The 24,457-nt window shown below is 41.9% G+C and overlaps 1 protein-coding gene across 1 annotated transcript in view; it reads right to left on the bottom strand.

Moving 5' to 3' along the window:
* Window positions 1-24,457, bottom strand: part of PHEX (phosphate regulating endopeptidase X-linked) — a 214,145-nt gene that overhangs the window by 153,926 nt on the left and 35,762 nt on the right. Inside the window, exons 4-7 of the mRNA XM_066357073.1 lie at window positions 18,544-18,630; window positions 17,278-17,504; window positions 5,079-5,147; window positions 2,121-2,237 (exon numbers count right to left, since the gene is read on the bottom strand). Of these exons, the coding sequence (XP_066213170.1) occupies window positions 2,121-2,237; window positions 5,079-5,147; window positions 17,278-17,504; window positions 18,544-18,630 (500 nt within the window). The remainder of the gene's footprint in view (window positions 1-2,120; window positions 2,238-5,078; window positions 5,148-17,277; window positions 17,505-18,543; window positions 18,631-24,457) is intronic.

Raw genomic sequence — 24,457 nt, 5'->3', positions numbered from 1 at the left:
ACCTCCCAGGTGCACACATTTCTCTAGTTGGGGTCGATTAAATGCACATTTCCATGGCTGTATTTACAGTGACTTATTTGTGTTCAACTAGGCTGTCCTGGCTTCCCAGGTAAGCTTCAGAAGTTTCCCTAGAACTATGTGCCCCTCGGACTTTGAGTGTCCCCAGTGACCTGGGGTGTAAGAAATGGAGGTGATCATTATTAGCATGCCAGAAATGCATGGGCTTTTCAAGGTCAAGTGCCAGAGGGCTGAGTGGCAGACATCTGCCCCATCTTTTCTAAGTGCTTCAGTGCCCGTGGCTTCTCCCTCCCACCCTTCGCAGGAGAGACCTCGCGTACCCTGCAAACATCTGCCCGGCTCTGCCTGAACCCCTGCCTCAGAGACTGGGCTCACAGCCCCAGGTTAGAGCCCTTTGGCCTCGAAGCTGTTTTCAGCTCTCTGCCAGCTACTCCCCCACCCCATGGACTCGTCACTTCATTTAGCCTCTTGACAATTCCCAGTCTTGCCTCAGCCCAGCTGTTTTTAGTTCCCTTTTTGGTCCAAATTCCTGGCTCAGGGCAAGGCCTTCCCCGATGTATTAGAGATCAGTCCAAATTAGAGCTCTGGGTCTCCTATTTGCCCGGAAAGGGAATCCAGACAGCCTTTAGACATCTAATCTAAAGGCCCAGTCTTTGACTCCGGAACATCTGCAGTGGTCTTCACAGTGTTTAAAGGTGACTCTCAGGAATGAAACTTTCGTGCTGCAAGCAGGAGTCTGAAGAGAGGTACACACATACATCACTGCTGCCAAGAGAGACTAATTCCTCCTGGCCCTTATCCATCGCCCCAACTCTCCATACTTCAACACCCACCACTGCTTCACCAAACACAAAACCAAGCAATACCTGGACTCACATGTACTTTAGGATTTTTACCAACTTATTTTAAAAGATTACCAACCCATATACAAGCGTTTCTTGCCAAAAGTCCCCCCACACACACACACATACACACACACTATAAGGTATCCTAAAAAGTAGATCTCACTATATTTGTTTTCTCCGGCCCTGGGAATGTATAGGGATTTCACACCTTGGTTCTTCTAGAAAAAGTTATTCTATAAACAAAGCTAACTATTTAAGATTCTCATTCTGTTCTTATATCTTTTTGTCTACTAGCTTGAAAGAATTTAAGGTGACTTACACAGAACATAGTATATGAAATAATGATATTCATTAAAGTGGGGTAAGAAAAGAAGGAGAAACATAGTTGGGTGCAAAGTAGCACCAGAAAGACATCTAAATGGCTCTGGTGGGTTGGCTCAGTGGTAGAGTGTCGGCCTGGTGTGTGGAAGTCCGGGGCAGGTCACATAGGAGAAGCGCCCATCTGCTTCTACACCCTTCCCTCTCTCCTTTCTAACTCTCTCTTCCCCTCCTGAAGCCAAGGCTCCATTGGAGCAAAGTTGGCCCAGGCACTGAGGATGGCTCCATGGCGTCCTCCTCAGGCACTAGAATGGCTCTGGTTGCAATGGAGCAATGCCCCAGATAGGCAGAGCATTGCCCCCTATTGGGCTTGCTGGATCCCAGTCGGGCACATGCGGGAGTCTGTCTCTCTGCCTCCCCACTTCTCACTTCAGAAAAATACAAACAAAAAAAAAAGACAGCTAAAAATGCTCACCAGCATGCCCTATATACACTTTCTACATCAAATGGTGTAATCAGTATGAGTGGACAGACTTCCCTTGGTCCCTATGTTAGGTCAAAGTGACCGTGAGTGTGAATGGTATAAAGAGTAGATTACATTAAAATTATCTTTCACTCAGACCAAATCAATAAGGATTCAATAAATATCTATTCTTCTACTGGAGCAACACAGGAGTTTCTTGGAAAACATTGTCAGAGGGTCTTTGGCCATAGGTGAGTGACATATGGACACTGAATCGGCTTCAACCAGGGAGGCAGAAGGAATAAAGAGCTCTTCTTTCTGTCATGGTTCTTCTTCCTGTTACTTCTCAGAGGGGATGCTATTAGTTCTACCTTGTACCCAAAGGACAATGTCACAAAATGCTGTATTATTTTTTCATTCAGGACATACTGCATTTAAAAAAAGGAAAATAAAATAGATTTTAGATTAAGTCTTACCTCAGCTATCTTAATTTCCAGTCTGAGCACTGACTTCATGTCATGCTCTGCTCGAGAGCTATTAGCTCCTAAAAGTACAGCAGTATCCACCATGAACTTGTAAAGGGCATCTCGATACTATAAGAGATAAAGAAGCAAGTTACAATGACAACATTCTATTAGGAAGTATGTTTCAGGGGCATAGGGCAGCAGAAGCAGCAAGTGGAAATAAATTCCCTTCATTTTCACTTGTACTCAAAGTATCGTACAGGCATTATGCAATACCAACCAACCACCTACCACTTTGAGAGAAAGAGTGATAAGTACTTAATACTGTTTCCATGACAGACAGAGATGTCCAGCAACCAAGAATCAAGAGAACTAGTTCTGTGGCAATCGACAATATTATGGATATGCGAAACATCTCCTAATGAGTCCAGAAAAGAAAGTTAAAGGTCAAACTCTTCTTTCCAGGCAAGAAAGGTTTTAATAAAACGATGGGAAAGAGTTGTTGCTAAAATCAGGAGACATGATCCATGAAGACTAGTGGGAACTGTGATTTATTCTCTTGCAGTTCGATTTACCCATCTTCCCACTAAAATATAAAAGACCAGCAACTGCAGCCTGATATCTTTGTATATAGTTTTGTATCGTTTTTACAAAGGTCTCACCACCCCAGGGAAAAAAGAAGGGAGATGGATGGGAGAAATGATGAAGCGGAGCTGAGCAAACAGCAAATATACAACTGCCTTCTGCACATTCATGTCATTGGAGGGGAAAACTTTATTTTGTGGAACTGAGGAATCTCATAGGGGGGTCACCCCTCATTTCAGATATACTTGGAAGAACTCAATATCCTTGGTGTTAAACAATCTCATAGTCATGCTATAGGAATAAGGCCTCCTGACATACACCTTGATTCTGTAAGCTATTCTTACTGTGTTTATGACCTTGGGATCTAGACAGTGCTTGGCGTATAGCAAGCCCTTAATAAATACATATTGAATCAGTAAGCAAGCTTCGCAAATAGACTTCATTAGAAACAATGTTGTGCAATTCCCAGTTTGATTCAAAAAATATTTAATCTATCAATACATGTGCAAGATGTCTTACTAGGCATTCTGTGCATATGGGGGGGTACAGAAGAAAAATTAAATAATGCTTACGTCTGATTTCCCACTGTGTGATCTGGTTCTCAGTGTGTAGGAGAGATAAACATGCAATTACTAACTGTAACAGAGAAACCAAAATAAGTTCCTTAATAAAGCTGCCAAGTGCTTGCAAACATCAGAGTTGAAGAGAAATTCCGGCCTGGAGAAATCGGGACATAGTGTTTGGAGGAGGCAGGTTCAGGAACAGCGAGGAGACCTCCTGTGAGGTGCATGAGCTGCCTTTGTTGGGGGAAGAACAAACAGGGAAGATGGTTTAGGAGCAGGTCATGAAAAGGCCTTGAACTCCCTTTAAGGAAATTAGATCCCAGCTTGTGAGCAAAAGCATGATGGGAACTGCACTTCAAGAAGATAATGTATCAAGTGGTACTACAGAGGCAATGAGGGGAAGGAGGGAACAGTGACAAGGCTATCTGTTGTAGTCCAGCCGAGAGGTGCCAAGGACCCGACCTGGGGCAGTAGGAATAGAAAGGAGGGACAAGGTGGGAGAGAGAAATTCTGAAGGTAGAATCCACAGCATTTGACTGATTGGTTATAGGGGGAGAAGATTTTAAACCTGGTTGCTGACAGGGTCATGACCCCAGCAAAAACAAAATTGACAGAAGTTCATTCCATCCACTTGCAAGAAGTCATCAATCTTCTTTGATGACTGCCCTCAGCCAAAAGATTGCCTAGGATCTTGGCTCCCTTCCTGCCTTTTAGATATGGGTTCAGTATCAGCAAAGGAGCAGGGACTTAAATTGTGAGCCAGCACTTCCCAGTCTAAGTTCCTGCATTCTCAGGCTGGGCCAAAAACCAGAGAACTTCCTGGTTGAGGGGACCCTGAGTCTGAGGCTTCTCTGAAAGTTCAACAAAGTTTCCAAAATGAACTGAAAGTGTCAGGAATGAACTAGCTCTAATCCAGTATCAAAAAATCTAGTTTTGCAAGTCAACCCAAGAAGTCTAACCTGACTGACCCCGATCCCATCTGGTTCCTCATTAATCTGGGGTACCTGTTAAGAAAACAGATTTCGCCTGACCAGGCAGTGGCACAGTGGATAGAGCATTGAACTGGGATGTGGAGGACCCAGGTTCGAGACTCCGAGGTCATTAGCTTGAGTGCGGGCTCATCTGGTTTGAGCAAAGCTCACCAGCTTGGACCCAAGGTCGCTGGCTTGAGCAAGAGGTCACTCAGTCTGCTGTAGCCCTCTGGTCAAGGCACATATGAGAAAGCAATCAATGAACAACTAAGGTGTCGCAACAAAAAACTGATGAATGATGCTTCTCATCTCTCTCCGTTCCTGTCTGTCTGTCCCTATCTATCCCTCTCTCTGACTCTCTCTCTCTGTAAAAAAACAAACAAACCAGATTCCTGGGCCCCACTTCAAATCTATTAAAATGGACCAAGGATCAGATATTTAATAGAAGCTTCCCAGGTAATTCATAATCAGTACAGTTTGAGAATCTCGGTTGACTGGGCACTCCTCCCCACATTACTTATGTAATGTACAGTGAGCTCTCTGCACTTCTGAGGAATGCTTGTAGCTCATTTCTTGGTTACTTCATCATTTGGGTGTGCTGTGTCCCCACATGAGACTAAATCATGACAGCACCGAGCATGAGGACTGGTATAGCCTTGATGCCCAGACTTCTAGAAGACAGGGAGTCCCATTTATCTGTCTGAATAAAAGGCCTTTGCTTCCTAAATTGGGAATATGGTCATCAAATAACCAAACTGTTCTTTTCCAGTAAAGAGCCAGAAATTCTAGAACAACTTAAGAACCCAACAACAGCCTGACAAGGTGCAGAGTTGAATATGAGTAGAACTTACAGACTTCGCTTCTGTGCTGTTATCAAGATAGTCTTCCCTCACAGCTAGGGACAGCGTTGCTTGGTCCAGCTGTTGAAATAAAAACAAAATGATTTTGCTTGCATTGTAAATCCTTATATAACATGTTAAAAAGAGTCATGAGATCTGTATTCCACTAAAAATATTTTAAAGACTTTATTTACTTATTTATTTTAGAGAGAGGAGTGGGAAGTATCAATTAGTAGTAGTTCCTTCTAATATGTGTCTTGACCAAGCAAGTCAGGGTTTCGAACGAGTGACCTCAACATTCTAGGTCGATGCTTTATCCACTGTGCCACCACAGGTCAGCCCAGTCATATTTTGAACTTCTTTTACCATTACAAATATAATTCACTACACTCAGAGCTACATATAAGTAGGTACTTCAGCAATGATATATATTAAAAAGTATCAGACACCTACCTGTGCTTCCCCAACTCATGGTTTCTACCCTTTTCAAGGTTCCATCAATATGAAACAGCATCAAAGCTATTTGAGTAGAAATAGGTCTTAGAGATGACCTGGCTTTCCCCTCATTTGATGAGTGGAGAAACAAAAGCTAGAGATGTGATGTGACTGTTCCAAGGTAATAAGGTTGGGCAGAGCTCAGAGGAGAATCACTGTCTCCTGTCACCAGACCCAGTGCTCCACTCACTGTAGCATTCTGCAAAATGCTGATCTGGATGGAACTTATTAATCAGATTGTTCATCTCCCCAGCCCCAAAATACTGTATTGCATTGATTCATTTTATTTGAAAGGAATCAAATGATAATTCTGAGAAATCTTAGCAACTTTAAGAACCCTCCCTGGAAAGTTTAGGATAGGTGATAAAAATACAAACAACAGACAACAAAATAACTAGAATTATTATGGAAAAGTATATCACACTTTCCTAAATTAAAACTTTAAGCACTTTAGTCTGACCAAGCAGTGGCACAGTGGATAGAGCATTGGCCTAGGATGCTGAGGACCCAGATTTGAAACCTGAGGTCACCGGCTTGAGCGAGGGCTCATCAGGCCTGAGCACAGGCTTACCAGCTTGATTGCAGGGTTGCCAGCTTGAGTATGGGATCATAGACATGACTCCATGGTCGCTTGCTTGAGCAAAGGATCACTAGCTCAGCTGGAGCCCCCAGTCAAGGCACATCTGAGAAAGCAATCAACGAACAACTAATGTGCTACAACTATGAGTTGAAGCTTCTCATCTCTCTCTCTTCCTGTCTGTCTGTCCCTGTCTGTCCTTCTTTCTTTCTCTAAGGCAAACAAAGTGAAGAAGATAGTTCTTTCAAAAAATGTGCTAGAACAATTATACATACATATGCAAAAAATGAACCTCAACCCATAGCTCACACCTTGTACAAAAATTAAAGTGGATCACACACTTCAATGTAAAATCTAAACACTATAAAACTCCTAGGAGAAAACATAACAGAAAATCTTGGACTTGAAGTTAGACAAAGAGTTCTTACACATGACACCAAATTCACAACCATAAAAGAAAAAAAACTGGACTTCATTGACATTAAAAAAATATTTATTTGTTCCATTAAAGAGAATGAAAAGACAAGCTACAGACAGGAAGAAATATTTGAAAATCACATACAGGGTGGGTTAAAAGTAGGTTTACAGTTGTTTGTATGGAAAATAATACAAGAATTAAAATAATAATACAAGAATAAACTTTCACATATTACTATATACCTACTTGTGCTCCAGCCCATATACAACAAAGGATGTACATCCATAATATACAAAGCCCTCAAAACTCTACAATAAGAAAACAACAACCCAATTTAAAAGTGGCCAAAAGCTCTGAACAGATATTTCACCCATGAAGATATGTAGATAGCAAATAAGCACATGAAAAGATGCTCAACATCACTGGTCATTAAGAAAATGTAAATTAAATGCACAAGAAAACACAATTGCATATCTATTAGAATGGAAAGAAAAGATAACACCAAATGCTAGTGAAGATTTGGAAAAACTGTATCATATACATTGTTGGTGGAAATGCAAAAATGGCAGAGCCAATATAGAAACCAATTTGACAGTTTCTACACTTAATCTTAAGCTAAAAACTGAGAAGCTATCAATTTAACAGTTTCTTATAAGTGTAAATATACACTTACAGATAACCCAGCCATCCCATTCCTGAGTATCTGCCCAAAAGAAATGAAAACTTATGCCCACACAGAAACTTGCATGTAACTTTATCAATAACCACCAAAAACTAGATATAACCCAAATATTGTTCAACTGGTGAATGGTTAAACAAACTGTGATACACAATGCAGTGCTACTTGGCCATAAAAAGGATGGACTACTCACTCAGGCCCTAACATGGGCAAACTTGAATCACATTCTGAAAAAGAGAAAACTACAGGCACAGAGAACAGGGTTTGGGCATGAGGAAACAGGTTGACTAGAAAGGGGCCAACATGAGGTAATTCTGGGGGGTGATGAAACTGTTGTTTCTTTTTTTAAAAAGATGCTACATATTGATTTTAGACAGAGGAGAGAGAAACAGTAGGAGGAGGAGCAGAAAGCATCAACTGGCAGCAGATGCTTCTCATATGTGCCTTGACCAATCAAGCCTGGGGTTTCAAAGCAGCGACCTCTCAGGTCAACACTTGATCCACTGCATCACCACAGGTCAGGCAGGAAGTATTCTGTTTCTTGATTATGGTGGAGATTACATGATTCTGCATTTGCCAAAACTTACAGACACATGAATCACAAAAGCTGAATTTGAGTGCACTTAAATTTAAAAATTTTTAAGCAAAACTTTCTCTAGGTCTACAGTCCTTTCTTCTTGAGTATCAACAACTGACTAAAGACTAAAATGAAACCCAACAGCAGATTTTCTCATTTAAATCTTGTTCACACATAAAAAATGTGGGTCAAATTAACAGGATATAAAATATAAATAACATCACAATAGTAGTATCTTAATAAAAACTGGATCCCACATTACCATATCATTACTTTATACAATGTCAGATTGCTTGGCTCTACTTCCAGTCTCTTCATCTTACTATAATCTCAAATATTTTCTTTAATACATAAAATCTGTATAAGGTCATAGTTTTCCATGAAGATCCCCTTTCATATGCAACAAATTCTACAAAGGCAAACTTAAGAGTTAGCAGTGTTATGAAAACTTCAAGGAAAAATATTGCTTTTGTTCGAAGGGGGAAGAAAAGATGTTTTCATAACATCTATTTTGTCTGTGTATATTATTAAAATCCTCAAATTATTGTGTTCAATCTTCTCTAATTGGCCCAAAACAACCAAATCACAAGCCAGCCTGGCTTCATCAAAATGCAATTCCCAATCTACCACTGTTTCTTCCAAAAATTAAGCCAGCCAGGACCACAAACACAATATTATGATTAAGATGTTTTGGCTTTCAATTAGATTTGGACCACTTGGACAATCTTTGATCTTCAGTCTCATAGGAAAGGAAACTGTGTAGACAATATTAAGAAAGCCAAAGTTTCCCTCTGATGAAATGAAATTTAATCCACTTATTGTAAAAGTCTCAATGATTCAAATGAAGTTACTGGAACTTTTTTTAAACCTTCAGATTGTTATGGTTTCTAGGGAACATTTTAAATACACCAAACAGATTGAATAAGGTCTGTCAACTACATCTCATTAGAAACATACAAAGTCTTAAGGCAAAAGACTTTCTCAAGATACCAACATTAGGACACTGTGTTATTTGAGGTTTTTTGATCCCTGTGTCTGAATGTTACAAGCTGAAAAAACCACATATGTGTTTAGGAACCCAAGACATTGAGCTGAAATATGGTTCTTCTCCTCCAACTGGAATAAATCTCAGGTTAGGAAACAAAGTAGTAAGTAATCCAAAAAAGAACATCTGACACATTATGGTATCAGAAAAGATAAGAAAATTAGAAAAACTTCATTTCCAAAAGCGTCTCTCCTTGTCATCTTCAGGAATTGTGCTGAGTCAGACAAATGCAGACAACTCGGTGATAATGACTTTAAGTCACTATTTCAGTAACACATACTGGGACAACCCTGGCCTTCCAAACTCTCAGGATCACATCTATTCAAGTCTTTTACTATCCCTTGAATCCTCATTCTTGTTGTCTCCTTACATAAAATAAACCCAAACACGTGTAAGAAGATGTAGTTCCAGGCATCAACTGCAGTTGTTTCCTGTAATGTTTCTGCCTTTTAAGCCTGAGGCAAATCCTGTCCCACCCTGCCACAGGAAAAAAGCAAGTCTAAGTACATTGAGGGAAGAGAGTTTCAGGTAAGAGAAACTTCTCCCAGAGCAAAAAGAGGATCTTCAAGCAGCCAAAGAAGTTTCTCCTAGGCAGAGGGACCAGTCAATGTCCCTAAGAAGTGGCAGGATCTGAAAGGGAATAAAAAAGGCCAAGGGCCCAGCAACACAGAAGCATGTTTGAAGGGGCAACATGGGCTGGGAAAGCAGGTTTCATTTCAAAAAAAGTAACTGATAATTGGAGAGTCTACCAGTACCCAAGAGAAGGCTGAGAAATGGGCCAACCAGGAGGTGGGGAAGCGCCGAGACTGGTTCCATTTCCCACTTAAGAGGTGGGGTGAAGGCTCAGAGTCAGTGATGAGATTGATTAATGAAAATGCCTATTTCTCCCACATCTAAATGTGAGGTCTGAGTAGTATGCTGGGTCAAAAATTGAAGAGAAACATTTTCCAAATGGTTCTGACCAGTTGCCTGGTCATGCTTTAAGAGAAGGGCACCTTTGTGGCCCTGGCCGGTTGGCTCAGCATTAGAGCATCAGCCTGGCATGTGGAAGTCCCAGGTTTGATTCCTGGTCAGGGCACACAGGAGAAGTGCCCGTCTGCTTCTCCACCACTCCCCCTCTCCTTCCTCTCTATCTCTCTCATCCCCTCCTGCAGCCAAGGCTCCATTGGAGCAAAGTTGGCCTGGGTGCTGAGGATGGCTCCATGGCCTCCGCCTCAGGTGCTAGAAGGGCTCTGATGGAAATGAAGCAACGTCCTGGATGAGCAGAGCATCGCCCCCTGGTGGGCATGCCGTGGATCCCGGTCAAGCGCATACAGGAGTCTGTCTGATTGCCTCCCTACTTCTAACTTCGGGAAAATACCCCCCTCAAAAAAAGAGAAGGACACCTTTGTCATGTGCTGCTGTGCACTAGTATCTGTCCTGTAAACTGTCACCAAATTATTCCTACTTAATCCTCACAGCAACAGTGAAAAGCAAATTCTAATTCATCCTTCATTATATATGGGGAAAGTGAGACTCCAAAAGGTGAAGCAATTTGTACAAGGATATTCAGTAAATAAATCACAAAGCCAAACCACAAATCTCAATCTCGTGAACACCAAAGCCCATTCTTCGTCCCACTATGCCACAAAACCCAAAAGGTGCTTCAGGGGCTCCAAATAGTCGATTTGATATTTTACAGTTTTAACTATTTTTAATAAAAGCAACACTTATAAATTATACAACATTGGTAGTCACTAATACACTAATTTTTGTTGTCAGGCTTAGTGGGTTTTATGTAGATCTCAGCAGAAAGCTTTTCCTACCATATCTGGACACAGGCTTGAACTTGTCACTGTCATGATTAGGAAGACTGTAGCTCTATTTTGTTAATTTAAATATATAAATATTCACTGATATAAAATGGTACAAACAGGACTATAACTAAAGCAAATGTGTGCTGCACTCAAACATCATGCCCAACCATACTGAAACATCAGCTCGGGACAAGCTACCATCTTGGCAAAGGAGAGCACAAGTAAGTATATGAGCGCCCACTTATATCTGTAGAATAGTCTATTATTAAAAAGTTCAGGCCCTGGTTGGTTAGCTCAGTGGTAAAGTATCAGCCTAGTGTGTGGATGTCCTGGGTTCAATTCCCAGTCAGGGCACACAAGAGAAACAAGCATCTGCCATCTGCTTCTCCACCCCTCCCCATCCTATACCCATAGCCATGGCTCAGTTGAAGCAAGTTGGCCCAGGCACTGAGGATGGTTCCATGTCCTCCACCTCAGGCACTAAAAACAGCTTAGTTGCTGACAATGGAGCAATGCTTCAGATAAGCAGAGCATCAACTGATAAGGGGTTTGCCAGGTGGATCCCAGTCGGGGTACCTGTCTCTCTGCCTCCCCTGTTCTCATTTAATTTAAAAAAAATCAGTGTTGGCCCTGGCCGGTTGGCTCAGTGGTAGAGCATCGGCCTGGCGTGCAGAAGTCCCAGGTTCGATTCCCGGCCAGGGCACACAGGAGAGGCGCCCATCTGCTTCTCCACCCCTCCCCCTCTCCTTCCTCTCTGTCTCTCTCTTCCCCTCCCGCAGCCAAGGCTCCATTGGAGCAAAGATGGCTCGGGCGCTGGGGATGGCTCCTTGGCCTCTGCCCCAGGCGCTAGAGTGGCTCTGGTCGTGGCAGAGCAGTGCTCCGGAGGGGCAGAGCATCTCCCCCTGGTGGGCAGAGTGTCGCCCCCTGGTGGGCAGAGCGTTGTCCCCTGGTGGGCGTGCCGGGTGGATCCCGGTCGGGCGCATGTGGGAGTCTGTCTGACTGTCTCTCCCCGTTTCTAGCTTCAGAAAAATACAAACAAACAAAAAATCAATGTTTTTAGAATCAGTTTAACTGAATAGTAACTGTGCAAGGCAAGCTGTTAAAACTTGGTTACCAGGCCTGGCTAGGTAGCTCAGTCAGTTAGAGCACTGTTCCAAAACAACAAGGTTGAGGGTTCAATCTCTGGTCAGGGCACGTATGGGAAGTGACCAATGAATGGATAAATAAGTGCAACAAATGAATGCTTCTCTCTCTCTTCCCTCCTTCTTCTGTCTCTCTAAAATAAATCAATTTTTAAAAATTGATTACCATGTTCCTCTACTCCTCATTTTTCCTGTAAGGTGGTATTAGAACTAGCGGCTTGACTAGATCCAGGTTCACTTTTACTTTTCATTCGGCAAGTCATTATTGGTGAGGGTGTATGCTTCCCACTGCACGGTGTGAGGAAGCACATAAAATCTGGTTGCCCAGAATTAGCAATGCTACCACTCGTATTTGGGTTAATTTGATGTCAGACTGATTTCTCTATCAAGAATTTCACACCTGACCAGGCGGTTGCACAGTGGATAGAGCATTGGACTGGGATGCAGAGGGCCCAGGTTCGAGACCCCAAGGTTGCCAGCTTGAGCGTGGGCTCATCTGGCTTGAACAAAAAGCTCACCAGCTTGGACCTAATGTCGTTGGCTTGAGCAAGGGGTTACTCAGTCTGCTGAAGGCCCGCGGTCAAGGCACATATGAGAAAGCAATCAATGAACAACTAAGGTGTTGCAATGAAAAACTGATGATTGATGCTTCTCATCTCTCTCTGTTCCTGTCTGTTGTCCCTACTTGAGCATGGGCTCATCTGGCTTGAGCATGGGATCATAGACATGATCCCATGGCCGCTGACTTAAGCCTAAAAAGGCTGCTGGCTTGAGCTCAAAATCCCTGACTTGAGTCCAAAGACACTGACTTGAACAAGGGGTCACTGGCTCGACTGGAGCCCCCCAGTCAAGGCATGCACAAGAAGCAATCAATTAACAATTAAAATGATGCAACTATAAGTTGATACTTCTCATCTTTCTGTTTCTCTCTCTCTCTCTTGCTTGCTTGCTTAAAAAAATGAGTGTGCCCATGCACTATTCACCTAAACGTTTTAATAGCTATTGATGATAATTTCTTGGTCCTTTATATTTCATTAGGAATTTTTTAAATAACTTTTCAATTGTATTATTTCGCCTGCATTTTTTTTTCAAAAAAATTTTTTTTAATTTTATTTATTCATTTTAGAGAGGAGAGAGAAAGGGAGAGAGAGAGACAGAGAGGGAGAGAGAGAGGAGAGAGAGACAGAGAGAGAGAAGGTGGGGAGGAGCTGGAAGCATCAACTCCCATATGTGCCTTGATCAGGTAAGCCCAGGGTTTCGAACTGGCGACCTCAGCATTTCCAGGTCGACGCTTTATCTACTGCGCCACCACAGGTCAGGCTCTCCTGCATTTTTAAAGCTGTAATTCTCCTATAAACAAGAAGTCACCCTTATGAGATATTTGGTTAACTTGAAATCAGTCAAATTCAGAATGTTGAAGATTAAAATAGACTGATCAACCAAATACATATGCAATTCTTATCTGGAACCCAAATCAAAGACTAAGCATTTAACTTTTTAAAAGGATATGTTTGAGACAATCAGGAAAAATTAAAATATCTGGGTATTAGATGTCAATAATGGAATTAGAATTACTTTTTGGATGTGATAATAGTTCTTTCCATTGAACACTGAAGTATTTACCAATGTGATGATATTATATAAGGTCTACCGGAAAGTTCTGTCCGTTTCTATCACAACAAGTTTCGACATGTAAGCACATGTTTATTTGGCGCATGTGTGCCTCTCTATTTTTATCACTTAATGTATACATACTGACGTAGTAAATTAACTAAAACAAAGTTGATTCACGTTAGTCTTATGTGTGAAGCCATAGTGTACCCACGGCTACTGATAAAGTACATTTACACCACTGTAATTTTTATGAATTTCAAAAAGGAAGAAATGCTACAGAAGCATGTCTGTCGCATCCACCATATTCCCCGGACTTAGCACCCTCCGACTATCACTTGTTTTTGTCCTTACAAAATTTTTTGAAGGGCAAAAAATTCAAAAATGAAGAAGATATCAAACAAGCACTGGTTCAATTTTTTGCATCAAAAGATAAAACATTTTTCAAAAATGGGATATACAAATTGCCCTAACGCTGGCAAGAAATCATTAATAATAATGGCAATTATATATTTAATAAAGTTTATTGACGGTAAGAAAAATTTGTATTTTGTTTTATTCCAAAAACGGACAGAACTTTCTGGTAGATCTTATATTTTGGACTTACTATAAAATGCTCTAGCCTCCTCCCAAAAAGGAGGGCTTTAGGTAAAACAAGAATAGCCAGCCTGACCAGACAGTGGCGCAGTGGATAGAGCATCAGACTGGGATGAGGAGGACCCTGGTTTGAGACCCCAAGGTCTCCAGCTTGAGCGCGGACTCATCAGGTTTGAGCAAAGCTCACCAGCTTGGACCCAAGGTCGCTGGCTCGAGCAAGGGGTTACTCAGTCTGCTGTAGCCCCCAGTCAAGGGACATATGAGAAAGCAATGAATGAACAACTAAGGTGTCGCAACAAAAAACTAATGATTGATGTTTCTCATCTCTCTCCGTTCCTGTCTGTCTGTCCCTATCTCTGACTCTCTCTCTGTCTCTGAAAAAAAAAAAAAGAATAGCCAAAAGTTGCTGGTTGTTGAAGTTGGTATGATGACTACATGGGAGTTTGTTGTACTATTTTTTTACTTTTGTGAGTATTATTTTCCATAATAAACTGTTCAAAAATTAAATTCAGTTCTTTAGGTCCAGATATTAATGAAAAATGAAATGGTTACCATTTGTAATTACTTATCTGTATGTGAACCAAGATCTTCTATCACTCGAGCGTATAAACTTAAACTTAAGTTTGGAAGACAGTCTCCAGTTTACTTTAAAATGTCACATAAGGTGTTTGAAAAGATATCATAATAGTTCTAAAATAAAGAATGATGGTCTTAAAACATGGAGTCTGTGTGTATGTGTATTCTTTTTTAAGTGATAGGAGGGGAAATAGAAAAGCAGACTCCCACATGTGCCCCAACCGCAATCCAAACGGCAGCCCCATCTGGGGCTGATGCTTGAATCAACCAAGCTATCCTCAGAGCCTGAGGCCAACACTTGGACCAACCAAGCTCTCCTCAGTGCCCAGGTCCAACACTCAAACCAATTGAGCCACTGGCTGCAAGAGGGGAAGACAGAGAGAAGGAGGGATAGGGAAGGGGATAGGGAAGCAGATGGTTGCTTCTCATGTGTGCCCTGAACAGAGATTGAACCCAGAACATCCGCATGCTGGGCTGATACTATACCCACTGAACCAACTGGCCAGGCCCTGTTTGTTTTTTAAAGAGAGTAATCTATTAACATAACACAGAAGTCAATTAGACCATTACCATCATTGTGTCTTGCACAGCAAGCTTTGTCCTGAGAGTATTATAATATGTCTGCCATATGTTCTATCACCCAACATGGAAATAACAGCCATCTCTGGAACTAAGAATTTCCTCTTGAATAGATGGGAACTCTTTCAGTGACTGAAGCTTTTTTTTTTTTTTTTTCAGATCTCCACTGTCTAAACTAGAGATGGGCAAACTACAGCCTGCAGGCCAGGCAGCCACACAACCACAGCCCTCAGGTCTGCAGCTGCTCTCCCAGGTACAATAGCAGAGTTGAGCGGTTGAGAGAGACACCGTATGGCTCACACAGCCTAAAATATTTACATCTCATGCTTTACAGAAAAATTTTGCCGGCCCCTGGTATAAATAAAATAAACAAACTCCAGAGTGTGAATGTTAAAAAGTTGATATACCAGGAAAGGGTAATACACTCGAAAAGTTTTCTACTTCTATGATTTGAATATCAATACAGAGTCGTCCCTTGCCGGAATGCGGTTCACTTTTCATGGTCTCACTGTATCATGGATTTTTAAATTGTATATATCTAATTTTGTATTGTGGACATTTTGCTACATCGCGAGATTTTGCAGTATATAGATATTTTATATATATATATTATTTTAATTATTTTTGTGGTAAAATAAGCATTTTCTAGCCTAAAAAATTAAAAACAAGATAAAAAGAGTGTGGGAAAGGTTAATGACAGTGTGGGAAAGGTTTATTAGAGTGTGGGGAGGGTTTATAAAGCCTTAAAATATATATAAATAATAAAATATAAGGTCGCTACTTTGCAGTTTTTCACCTATTGCAGGGGGTTCTGGAACCTAACCCCGCAATAGAGAAGGACCACTACATTTAATATTTCCTAGGTCAGGGGTCAGGAACCTATGGCTCGCGAGCCAGATGTGGCTCTTTTGATGGCTGCATCTGGCTCCCAGACAAATCTTTAATAATAATAATAACGTTAAAAATATAAAACATTCACATGTATTACAATCCATTTCCTACCGCTCATGTTCATGGTTGCGGGTGGCTGGAGCCAATCACAGCTGTCCTCCGGGACAACACCAAATTTTTATTGGATAATGAGTAACGTACACGGGTCGTTGTATGGCTCTCATGGAATTACATTTTAAAATATGTGGCGTTCATGGTTCTCTCAGCTAAAAAGGTTCCCAACCCCTGTCCTAGCTCAACAAAGGACAGAATTGAAGGCGAATCAGTGGTTCAAGAAAATTTTCATTATTAGTGAATGCAACTGAGGAAGCAAAAAAATAACAGGATCCAAACACAGAACATCTTGAGAAATGTTAGTTGAAGTCTTTCCAAGCTCTTTCATCGATGAATCTTTCATCGTTGATAGTTTTCTGACAGTTTCCTGATTTTACCAATGTAATAATCTACATCAAGGTGTGTCTGCATGGCCCATTCATTTACAGTAGTGATTCTTACTCTCCCAACGGGAAATGCAAGCCAAGCACTTAGGACAAGTTTCGCTTTATCTTATGAAAGGAAGAGGAGAGATTCAGACTGAACTTGACAATGGATTTGAGGCATGTGAATAAGAATCGTGGCATGTGTTGTCTTTGTCAGAGGAATGAGAAGGCGAGGGGAAGAACGGAGTTCAGAAAGTCTCTGCACAGTAATAGTATAATCACTATGTATGGTGCCAGGTGGTTGCTAGACTTACTGAGGGATCATTTTGCAAATTATATAAATGTCTAATAATTATGCTGTTCCTGTAAAGCTAATACAAAATAATACTGAATGTCAACTGTAATTGAAAAGTAAAAAAGAACAGGCTAAATGAAAAAGAAGAAGAAAGTGTTTGTAGCACTCTCCCCCTGGAATTTGGGGCTCACACGTGCTCAGAGCAGCTATTTGAGGGCCATATCACAGATCACTGGAAACTCCCTCACTGGCTTCCTGAAAGGCTGATAAAACTAATTTGTTCATGATTTACATTCTGCAAATCTGCAAAGGGTATAACGCTCTAGATCCCAAAGTTTTAACAGAATTTTTACCTTCTCCTTTCACTAAGGTGGTATGAGTCTCTTTCCCTAGGAAGCACCCCAAAAAGCTAACCCAGGACTGAACAAATGGGATGACCACATCCTCACCATACCTTCAAGATGTGTTCATTGGATGCCTTGTCGTCCGGGGACACATACAAACGGATGAATACGGAATTGCTGTACTGACCACGAAACGTTGCAAGTGTGTGCAGAAGGCTGAACTTTCTCTCTGACCAAACCCCTTCAGGACCGATATTAGACTCGAGCACAGGCCAGCGAAAAGGTGAATGTCGCAGGACATGTAGCAATGGCTTGGCATCTGCTTTTTCAATGGCCTCTGAAAGGGAACAAACATGAAAGGCGAGTCAGAATTACAAACTGGATCACCAAACCAGAATGTGAAGGTAGCTTCTCGAGAAGAAATTCCTGCAAGGCCCACCTTCACATTTCAGCTGTTACAGGGAGGTGCAGTGGACCGAGCATAAGCAGACACAGAGCTACCGATGACGCACACTGCAACATAACTGTCTCGAACTGGTGTTTCTGCCCAGGGAGCTGACCAGGGAACCTGATAGGCGTTCCCTACAATTCAAATGGGCTCACTACACGGACCCCAGGCAATGAGTGATGTTAGGCTGCTAATACTCTCTGCAAGACTCAGGAACAATCCTAGCTGGGGAAACGGCTCAATAAAACCAGCAACTCTCCAATAAAAGTGAATTAATGCTTCAGATTCTTTCATCATGTTTTACTGCCCACTTCTAGCTCACAATATCATAACCCAAATCCTAAACAAGTTAACGCATCCCAGAGGCACTGGCTTCTTCTTGCAACGGCCTTGAGAAAGCAAACCAGGTAAAATGACAAGTATCTCTATTCTTTTGCAGAAAATTAAGTTTAACAGGGTGACATTAAGTGTCTCTTTTAACTGCAGTCACACCCAAGATACTGAGAAATGTCTAGGACACCCTATGAACATGACTGTCAGGCTGATGGAGAAAAGGAGCCTGTCCTGTCCAGGAATCTGGATTACCCAGGGCCCCAGAAGGTCCTTAGGAGACACTGCAGCACTTCCAAGTCCCTCCGTCCCTGGCTCCTTCTCAGACCAGACCTGGCCTCTGGATTCTGGTTTCTGCACCACATACAGGAGAGGCTGCCCTTCCGACCCTATCCCAGTTTCTAATGAATTAATCGATATCCAAAGAATGCAAGCCGCAAAAACAGAATTTCCTCCATCAAGCAAGCAAGAGAACATTAAGGTGTTCCTTTCCTGAAACGAAACCTTTAAACATTCACAGAAGTCTTACTTCTCATTTTCCTTAAACAATCAATTTAAACATTAAATGGTATTTTATTTATTGTTCTTTATTACTCACTCTCATTCATGCAAGATGAATAAAGGATTTTGGCTTTCTGTATGGCTTCTGTGTCCCGTCTTCTACTGAGTGATTTCTCCAAAAGTGCTAGGAAGGTTAAGAAAGGATTCATTAGTATCCACCCACATGTGGTGCTGTACTGGAGGTCATTTGATAATCACAGTCTCAGCCTCCGGAAAATTAAACGTAAAGACAGACAACCCTAGAAAGGACATGTCTATAAAAGACATGCAGACAGCAGAACCGGTTCCAAGTTGCTTGAAGTTCAAGTAAAAACAATTTAACATTCTTTTCTCAAAGGTTCTCCTAACTCAAAGAAACCAAAAGTTCAATTTCCAGCTGAGACTGGACCTTCTGCAGGGGTTAATGTTTTCTGCCACCTACACAAAAAGAAACAATTCATTTATTCAAGAACCAAAAATAACTGAATTCTATTCCTTCTTTCTGCATTGAGTAATATTCTCAGCAGTGGCAATTTCATCAGGGTCGGGTTTTTTAAGATTTCTTCACAGCCTAGCCTCTCAGGGAGGTCACCTGGAAGAAATTTCCCATTAGAAGTTTTATACAATGGTGTATAAACATGCTGGGGACATGGAAGTTGTTGTTTGGACAGCAAATGGAGAGGCGAGATCGGAAAGCATACCTAAAGCGCCTGAAAATTTGCCTATTTACACATTCAAAGCCCTGGCCATGTCAACGAGGCCGTGTGGAGAAAACGGTCGCCGCATAGACATCAGCCTGCCTGGGGAATGGTTTTCTATGTATATAACCACTGATGCTATTGTTTTGATGGTAGAAAATGACAGCTGTCACCATTCCCCTAAATAAGGAAAGAGGAAAGCCAGAAGTCAATAAAAACAACCCTCCCCCCAAAAGATGCCCTTGGTTATATTCAGGAGAATCAATTTACCAACATGGAGCCATGATGAAGAACCCGTGTGTGGCACGTGGCATGCCCCCATTGAGCTGTGTCAAACATCTGGGGCTTGTTTCGGAAACAACCTAGCAGCCTCCAAATGAAGGTGCAACAGATGCTCCAACAGTACTCTGAAAAGTTTCAAAACACAATGTACAGTGCTAACTAAATTAATAAATAATTACACATTCTCGGAGGAGGAATCTACTTCTAAACTAGAAGTTCTACATTTCAAAAAAAAAAAAAATGCACTCCAGAGCTCTTAACTTTTTAAAGCATCTGTACATCAAACAAGTCCATGGAACTAGCAGATTCAAATAAAATAAAGAGTTGGATATGGGCATTTTCAATTATTTCCACTTATATAATTCTTCTTTCTTGTGTATTACACAGCAATAAAAGCAGGATAACTAGCCCCAAGGATAAAGGAAGATTTTATTTTTAACATTTTTTTTACAGGGACAGAGAGAGAGTCAGAGAGAGGGACAGATAGGGACAGACAGACAGGAATGGAGAGAGATGAGAAGCATCAATCATCAGTTTTTTGTTGCGACACCTTAGTTGTTCATTCATTGCTTTCTCATATGTGCCTTGACCGGGGGGCTACAGCAGACCTAGTGACCCCTTGCTCAAGCCAGTGACCTTGGGTCCAAGCTGGTGAGCTTTGCTCATACCAGATGAGCCCGTGCTCAAGCTGGCAACCTCGGGGTCTCGAACCTGGGTCCTCGGCATCCCAGTCCAATGCTCTATCCACTGCGACACCACCTGGTCAGGTGAGGTTTTTTTTAATGAACACAAAGTTCTAAAACCATACCTACAAATATTTCTATTCAAATCAGATCATGTGCCTTTCTACCATATTGCTTCCATGGTCATTGATTGGATTGTTGGGGAGACACATTTGGAAATAAAAAATCCAAATTTCATTTAGAGATGTAATATTACTCAAATGCTATAAACACTCCACAGACCGCAAACCTGAAGGCCCTGAGGCTCAAAAGCAAACCACGGCAGCAAATGAACTCAATGTATAAAACAGCTGCCTGAGTGCACACAGAGGCCTTCTGTATCATAAGAAGGAACCAAGAGGCTGTATATGTGAAGCCGGGTAGTCTCCAAATGCTAACCATGCTAAATACCAATAATTTACATATGTCACTCTTCTGGCTTCTCTACTAGGGTTTGGCTTTTAAAACAAATTCAGCTACCACAGGCTATGTGTCTTAACCTTTCGCTTCTCCTCTCTCTTCATAGCCAGGAGGACAGGAGAGCACTGAGATGCAGACAGTGATGTGGCAATCAGTTAGCAGCATCCATTTTACATAGCTCTGTATCTGAATTAGTGGTAAGAGGAAAAAAACCTAGCCTTGGGAGTCATTCATGAGCAGAAAACAAAGCATGCCTATCATAGGCAATTATTCAGGTTATGGAAATGTCCCTAAAGCACAGAGCAGGACTCTTGGGTCACCCACACAAGGGCATTTCCATCATAATCTGTGTTGCTTCTTGGAAGATGTGTCCATCCTACCCCCACCCTGCATCCAGGTATTCCTAACCATGTTACAACAGAAAGGAAAACTCCAGTTTATAAAAACCTGAAGTGCAACAAATTGCAGACTTTAACACTTATTTCAAAGTGCTTCTGATCATCAAATTAAACATTACATATATTGATATAAGTATTTTTTTCTTCTCATTTTGCTCAATCAAATACAACATTTTAAAAGTCAGCATAATAGCCTGACCAGGAGGTGGTACAGTGGATACAGTGTTGGATTGAGATGCAGAGGACCCAGGTTCAAAACCCTGAGGTCGACAGCTTGAGCATGGGCTCACTGGCTTGAGCATGGGGTCACTGGCTAGAACGTGGTATCATAGACATGTCCCCATGGTAGCTGGCTTGAGCCCAGATTGCTGGCTTGAGCAAGGGGTCCCTCACTCTGCTGTAGTCCCCTGGTCAAGGCACACATGAGAAAACAATCAATGTAAGGAGACTAAGGAGCTACAACGAAGACTTGATGTTTCTCATCTCTCTCCCTTCCTGTCTGTGTGTCCCTGTCTGTCCCTCTGTCTCTGTCACACACACACAAAAAGTTTTCAAAATAGACATGTCAAGAGGATGAGCTTTCAAATTACACAGATGTGGGTTCCAGTTGCAGCTTGCTGATACTTCCCCATCAGAACTTGAACAAGTTATTTAATCTAAGCCTCAGTTTCCTCCTCTGTAAATCTGGATAATAGCACTGACCTCTCAGAGTTGTAGTGAGGGTCAAATATTTTAAGGCACAGAAAGTCCCTATTTCAATGCTGGACACATGATAAGTGACTCATCAATGGCAGCTTACACAGGATTATGGGCTGAGTCACCCATTCCCCAAATTGTAAAGTAATCAAGCTAGTTTCTAGTATTTCCTCCATAAATGGTTTTTCCTTTTCCTTTCTTAGATATTGTAGCCAAAGGCCTCATACTAACCCAAGACATTGCCACTGTGTGTAGGACGGTTGCACAAATTGGACCCGCCCTAGCCACCTTGCAAAGCCCCATTCTCTCAACGCTTCCTCTGCTTTCACAGTAGATGCAAGACTCCATGAGGAGGGATAATTTGCAGTCAGTGTTACCCCCTGAAAATATGTTGTTTCTCCGGGATACAGGCATTTTCTTTTTTATGTAAACTTTTTCAATGAAATTACAGAAAAGTACACCAATCATAATTTGCAGGACTTTCTTTCACAAAGTAAACACACCCACAAAACCACAATTATGACCAGAAGCCCAGAACCCCTGTGTTCCCTTCCTGTCACTAATGCCAGTCAAGACAACCAACATCCTCTTTTGTGAAGTGCTTAATCAAGTTTATTTCCTATCTTTCTATTGGGCAATCGACCTTTTATCGATTTGTAGAACTTCTTCATATATTCTACACACAAGTCCTTTACTGAATATTTGTATTACAAAATCTTCTCCCATTGGCCCTGGCCGGTTGGCTCAGCGGTAGAGCGTCGGCCTGGCGTGCGGGGGACCCAGGTTCGATTCCCGACCAGGGCACATAGGAGAAGTGCTCATTTGCTTCTCCACCCCCCCCTCCTTCCTCTCTGTCTCTTTCTTCCCATCCTGCAGCCAAGGCTCCATTGGAGCAAAGATGGCCCGGGCGCTGGGGATGGCTCCTTGGCCTCTGCCCCAGGCGCTAGAGTGGCTCTGGTCGCAGCAGAGCGACACCCGAGGGGCAGAGCATCGCCCCCTGGTGGGCAGAGCATCGCCCCTGGTGGGCGTGCCGGGTGGATCCCGGTCGGGCACATGCGGGAGTCTATCTGACTGTCTCTCCCCGTTTCCAGCTTCAGAAAAAAAAAAATCTTCTCCCATTATATTGATTTTATTTTCTTGATGGTACCATGTGATGAATTGAAATTATTTCTTTTAATATAGCCCAATTTGCCCATTTTTTTCCATCTGTGGTTAGCATTATTTTGTGTCCTATTTTAAAAATCCTTGCTTGCCCTGAGGTCATGAAGATATTCTCATGTTTTCACCTAGAATGCTTATTGTTTCACATCTATATCATAGTCCATGTAAACTTTGGTTTTACCCACAATGTGGACAGCCATGCCTTTTTAACACAAGCCTCACAGGGGATGAATCATGTCAGAATTCTTTTTTTTAGTAAGAGAGAGATTGACAAACCTGAAGGGAGAGAGATGAGAAGCATCAACTCGTAGTTGCAGCACTTTAGTTGTTCACTGATTGCTTCTCTTACATGCCTTAACAGGGGAGGGGCTCCAACTGAGCCAGTGACCTTGTGCTCAAGCCAGTGACCCTGCGCTCAAGCCAGCAACCTTGGGGTTTCGAACCTGGGAACTCAGCATCCCAGGTCAATGCTCTATCCACTGTGCCACCACCAGTCAGGTAAAATCCTGTGAGAATTTTAATAAGGAAGGTACTTTTGGTCACTGGGTATCATATATTATCACCAAAAAATACTTTTAGTGTGTAAAATTGGATTTAACAATGGCTATTTTCTATTAGGTCAAATCCTCCTTGGGGCAGAGGCAGGGTCACACTCACTTCTGAAAAACCCAGGGCCTAATGCTTAAAATCCTGATGAGGAAAGTCAGAGAAAGTTTTTCATCACACTGAAAAGGAACTGTGAGAAATTGGACTGACTTTTTTAATTATTTCTTTTTTATAATCAGCAATATCCTGATTACACTAACATCCATAATCTCCTTTTCTCACATCCCAGTCCCTATACCATAAATGAAATCCAAGACGTCATCTGTTTTCATGAACAACAGTGTTTGTTTTGCTATTTTTACTATTTTATTGAATTTACTGGTGTGACATTGGTTAATAAAAGTATAGGCTTCAGGTGTACAATTCTATAACACATCATCTGTATGTTGTATTGTGTGTTCACCACCCCAAGTCAAGTCTCCTTCTGTCACCACTTATCTGCCCTTTACCCTCATCTACCTCCCCAGACCCCTTCCCTCTAGTAATCACTGTTGTCTGAGACTGCGAGTGTTTTCTTTTTCCCCACTTAATCCCTTCACCTTTCTTACCCAGCCCCATTTTGTTTTACCAGTGGTCTCAACTTAGCCATCCACTTCTACTTCTCTGCTAGGCTGGGATTCTTAGCAGTTGGACTTCCTTAAGCGCAGAAGCCAGATAAGACTATCAATTCTACTCCCTCAGATCACTTCCCCTGCTCTGACGGGCCTTTTACTTAGAGCTCTGGAATAGGAAGAAGGAATTCCCAAGAAAGAAGAATGTGACTCCTGAGGACTTGGCACTCCCCTGGTAAGTCAAGAACACAGGACAGTTATTTGAAGTTTGTGCAATATTTAGGACCTTCCCAACTAATACTGTTTTCCAAAACTCCACATGTACAAAGTTTTAGGCCTTTGAGCAAATTCCTACCAAGAAGCTCAATGTTGAGGTGATGCCATTTTGATGAGATGGTTTCCGAACACAGGGATTCTTTCAATACATGCTCCTCTGTG

Source organism: Saccopteryx leptura, chromosome X, assembly GCF_036850995.1.
Source record: "Saccopteryx leptura isolate mSacLep1 chromosome X, mSacLep1_pri_phased_curated, whole genome shotgun sequence".
NCBI lineage: Eukaryota > Metazoa > Chordata > Mammalia > Chiroptera > Emballonuridae > Saccopteryx > Saccopteryx leptura.
Note: the sequence above shows the minus strand (reverse complement) of the source record. Positions and strands in the feature narration are given on the sequence as shown.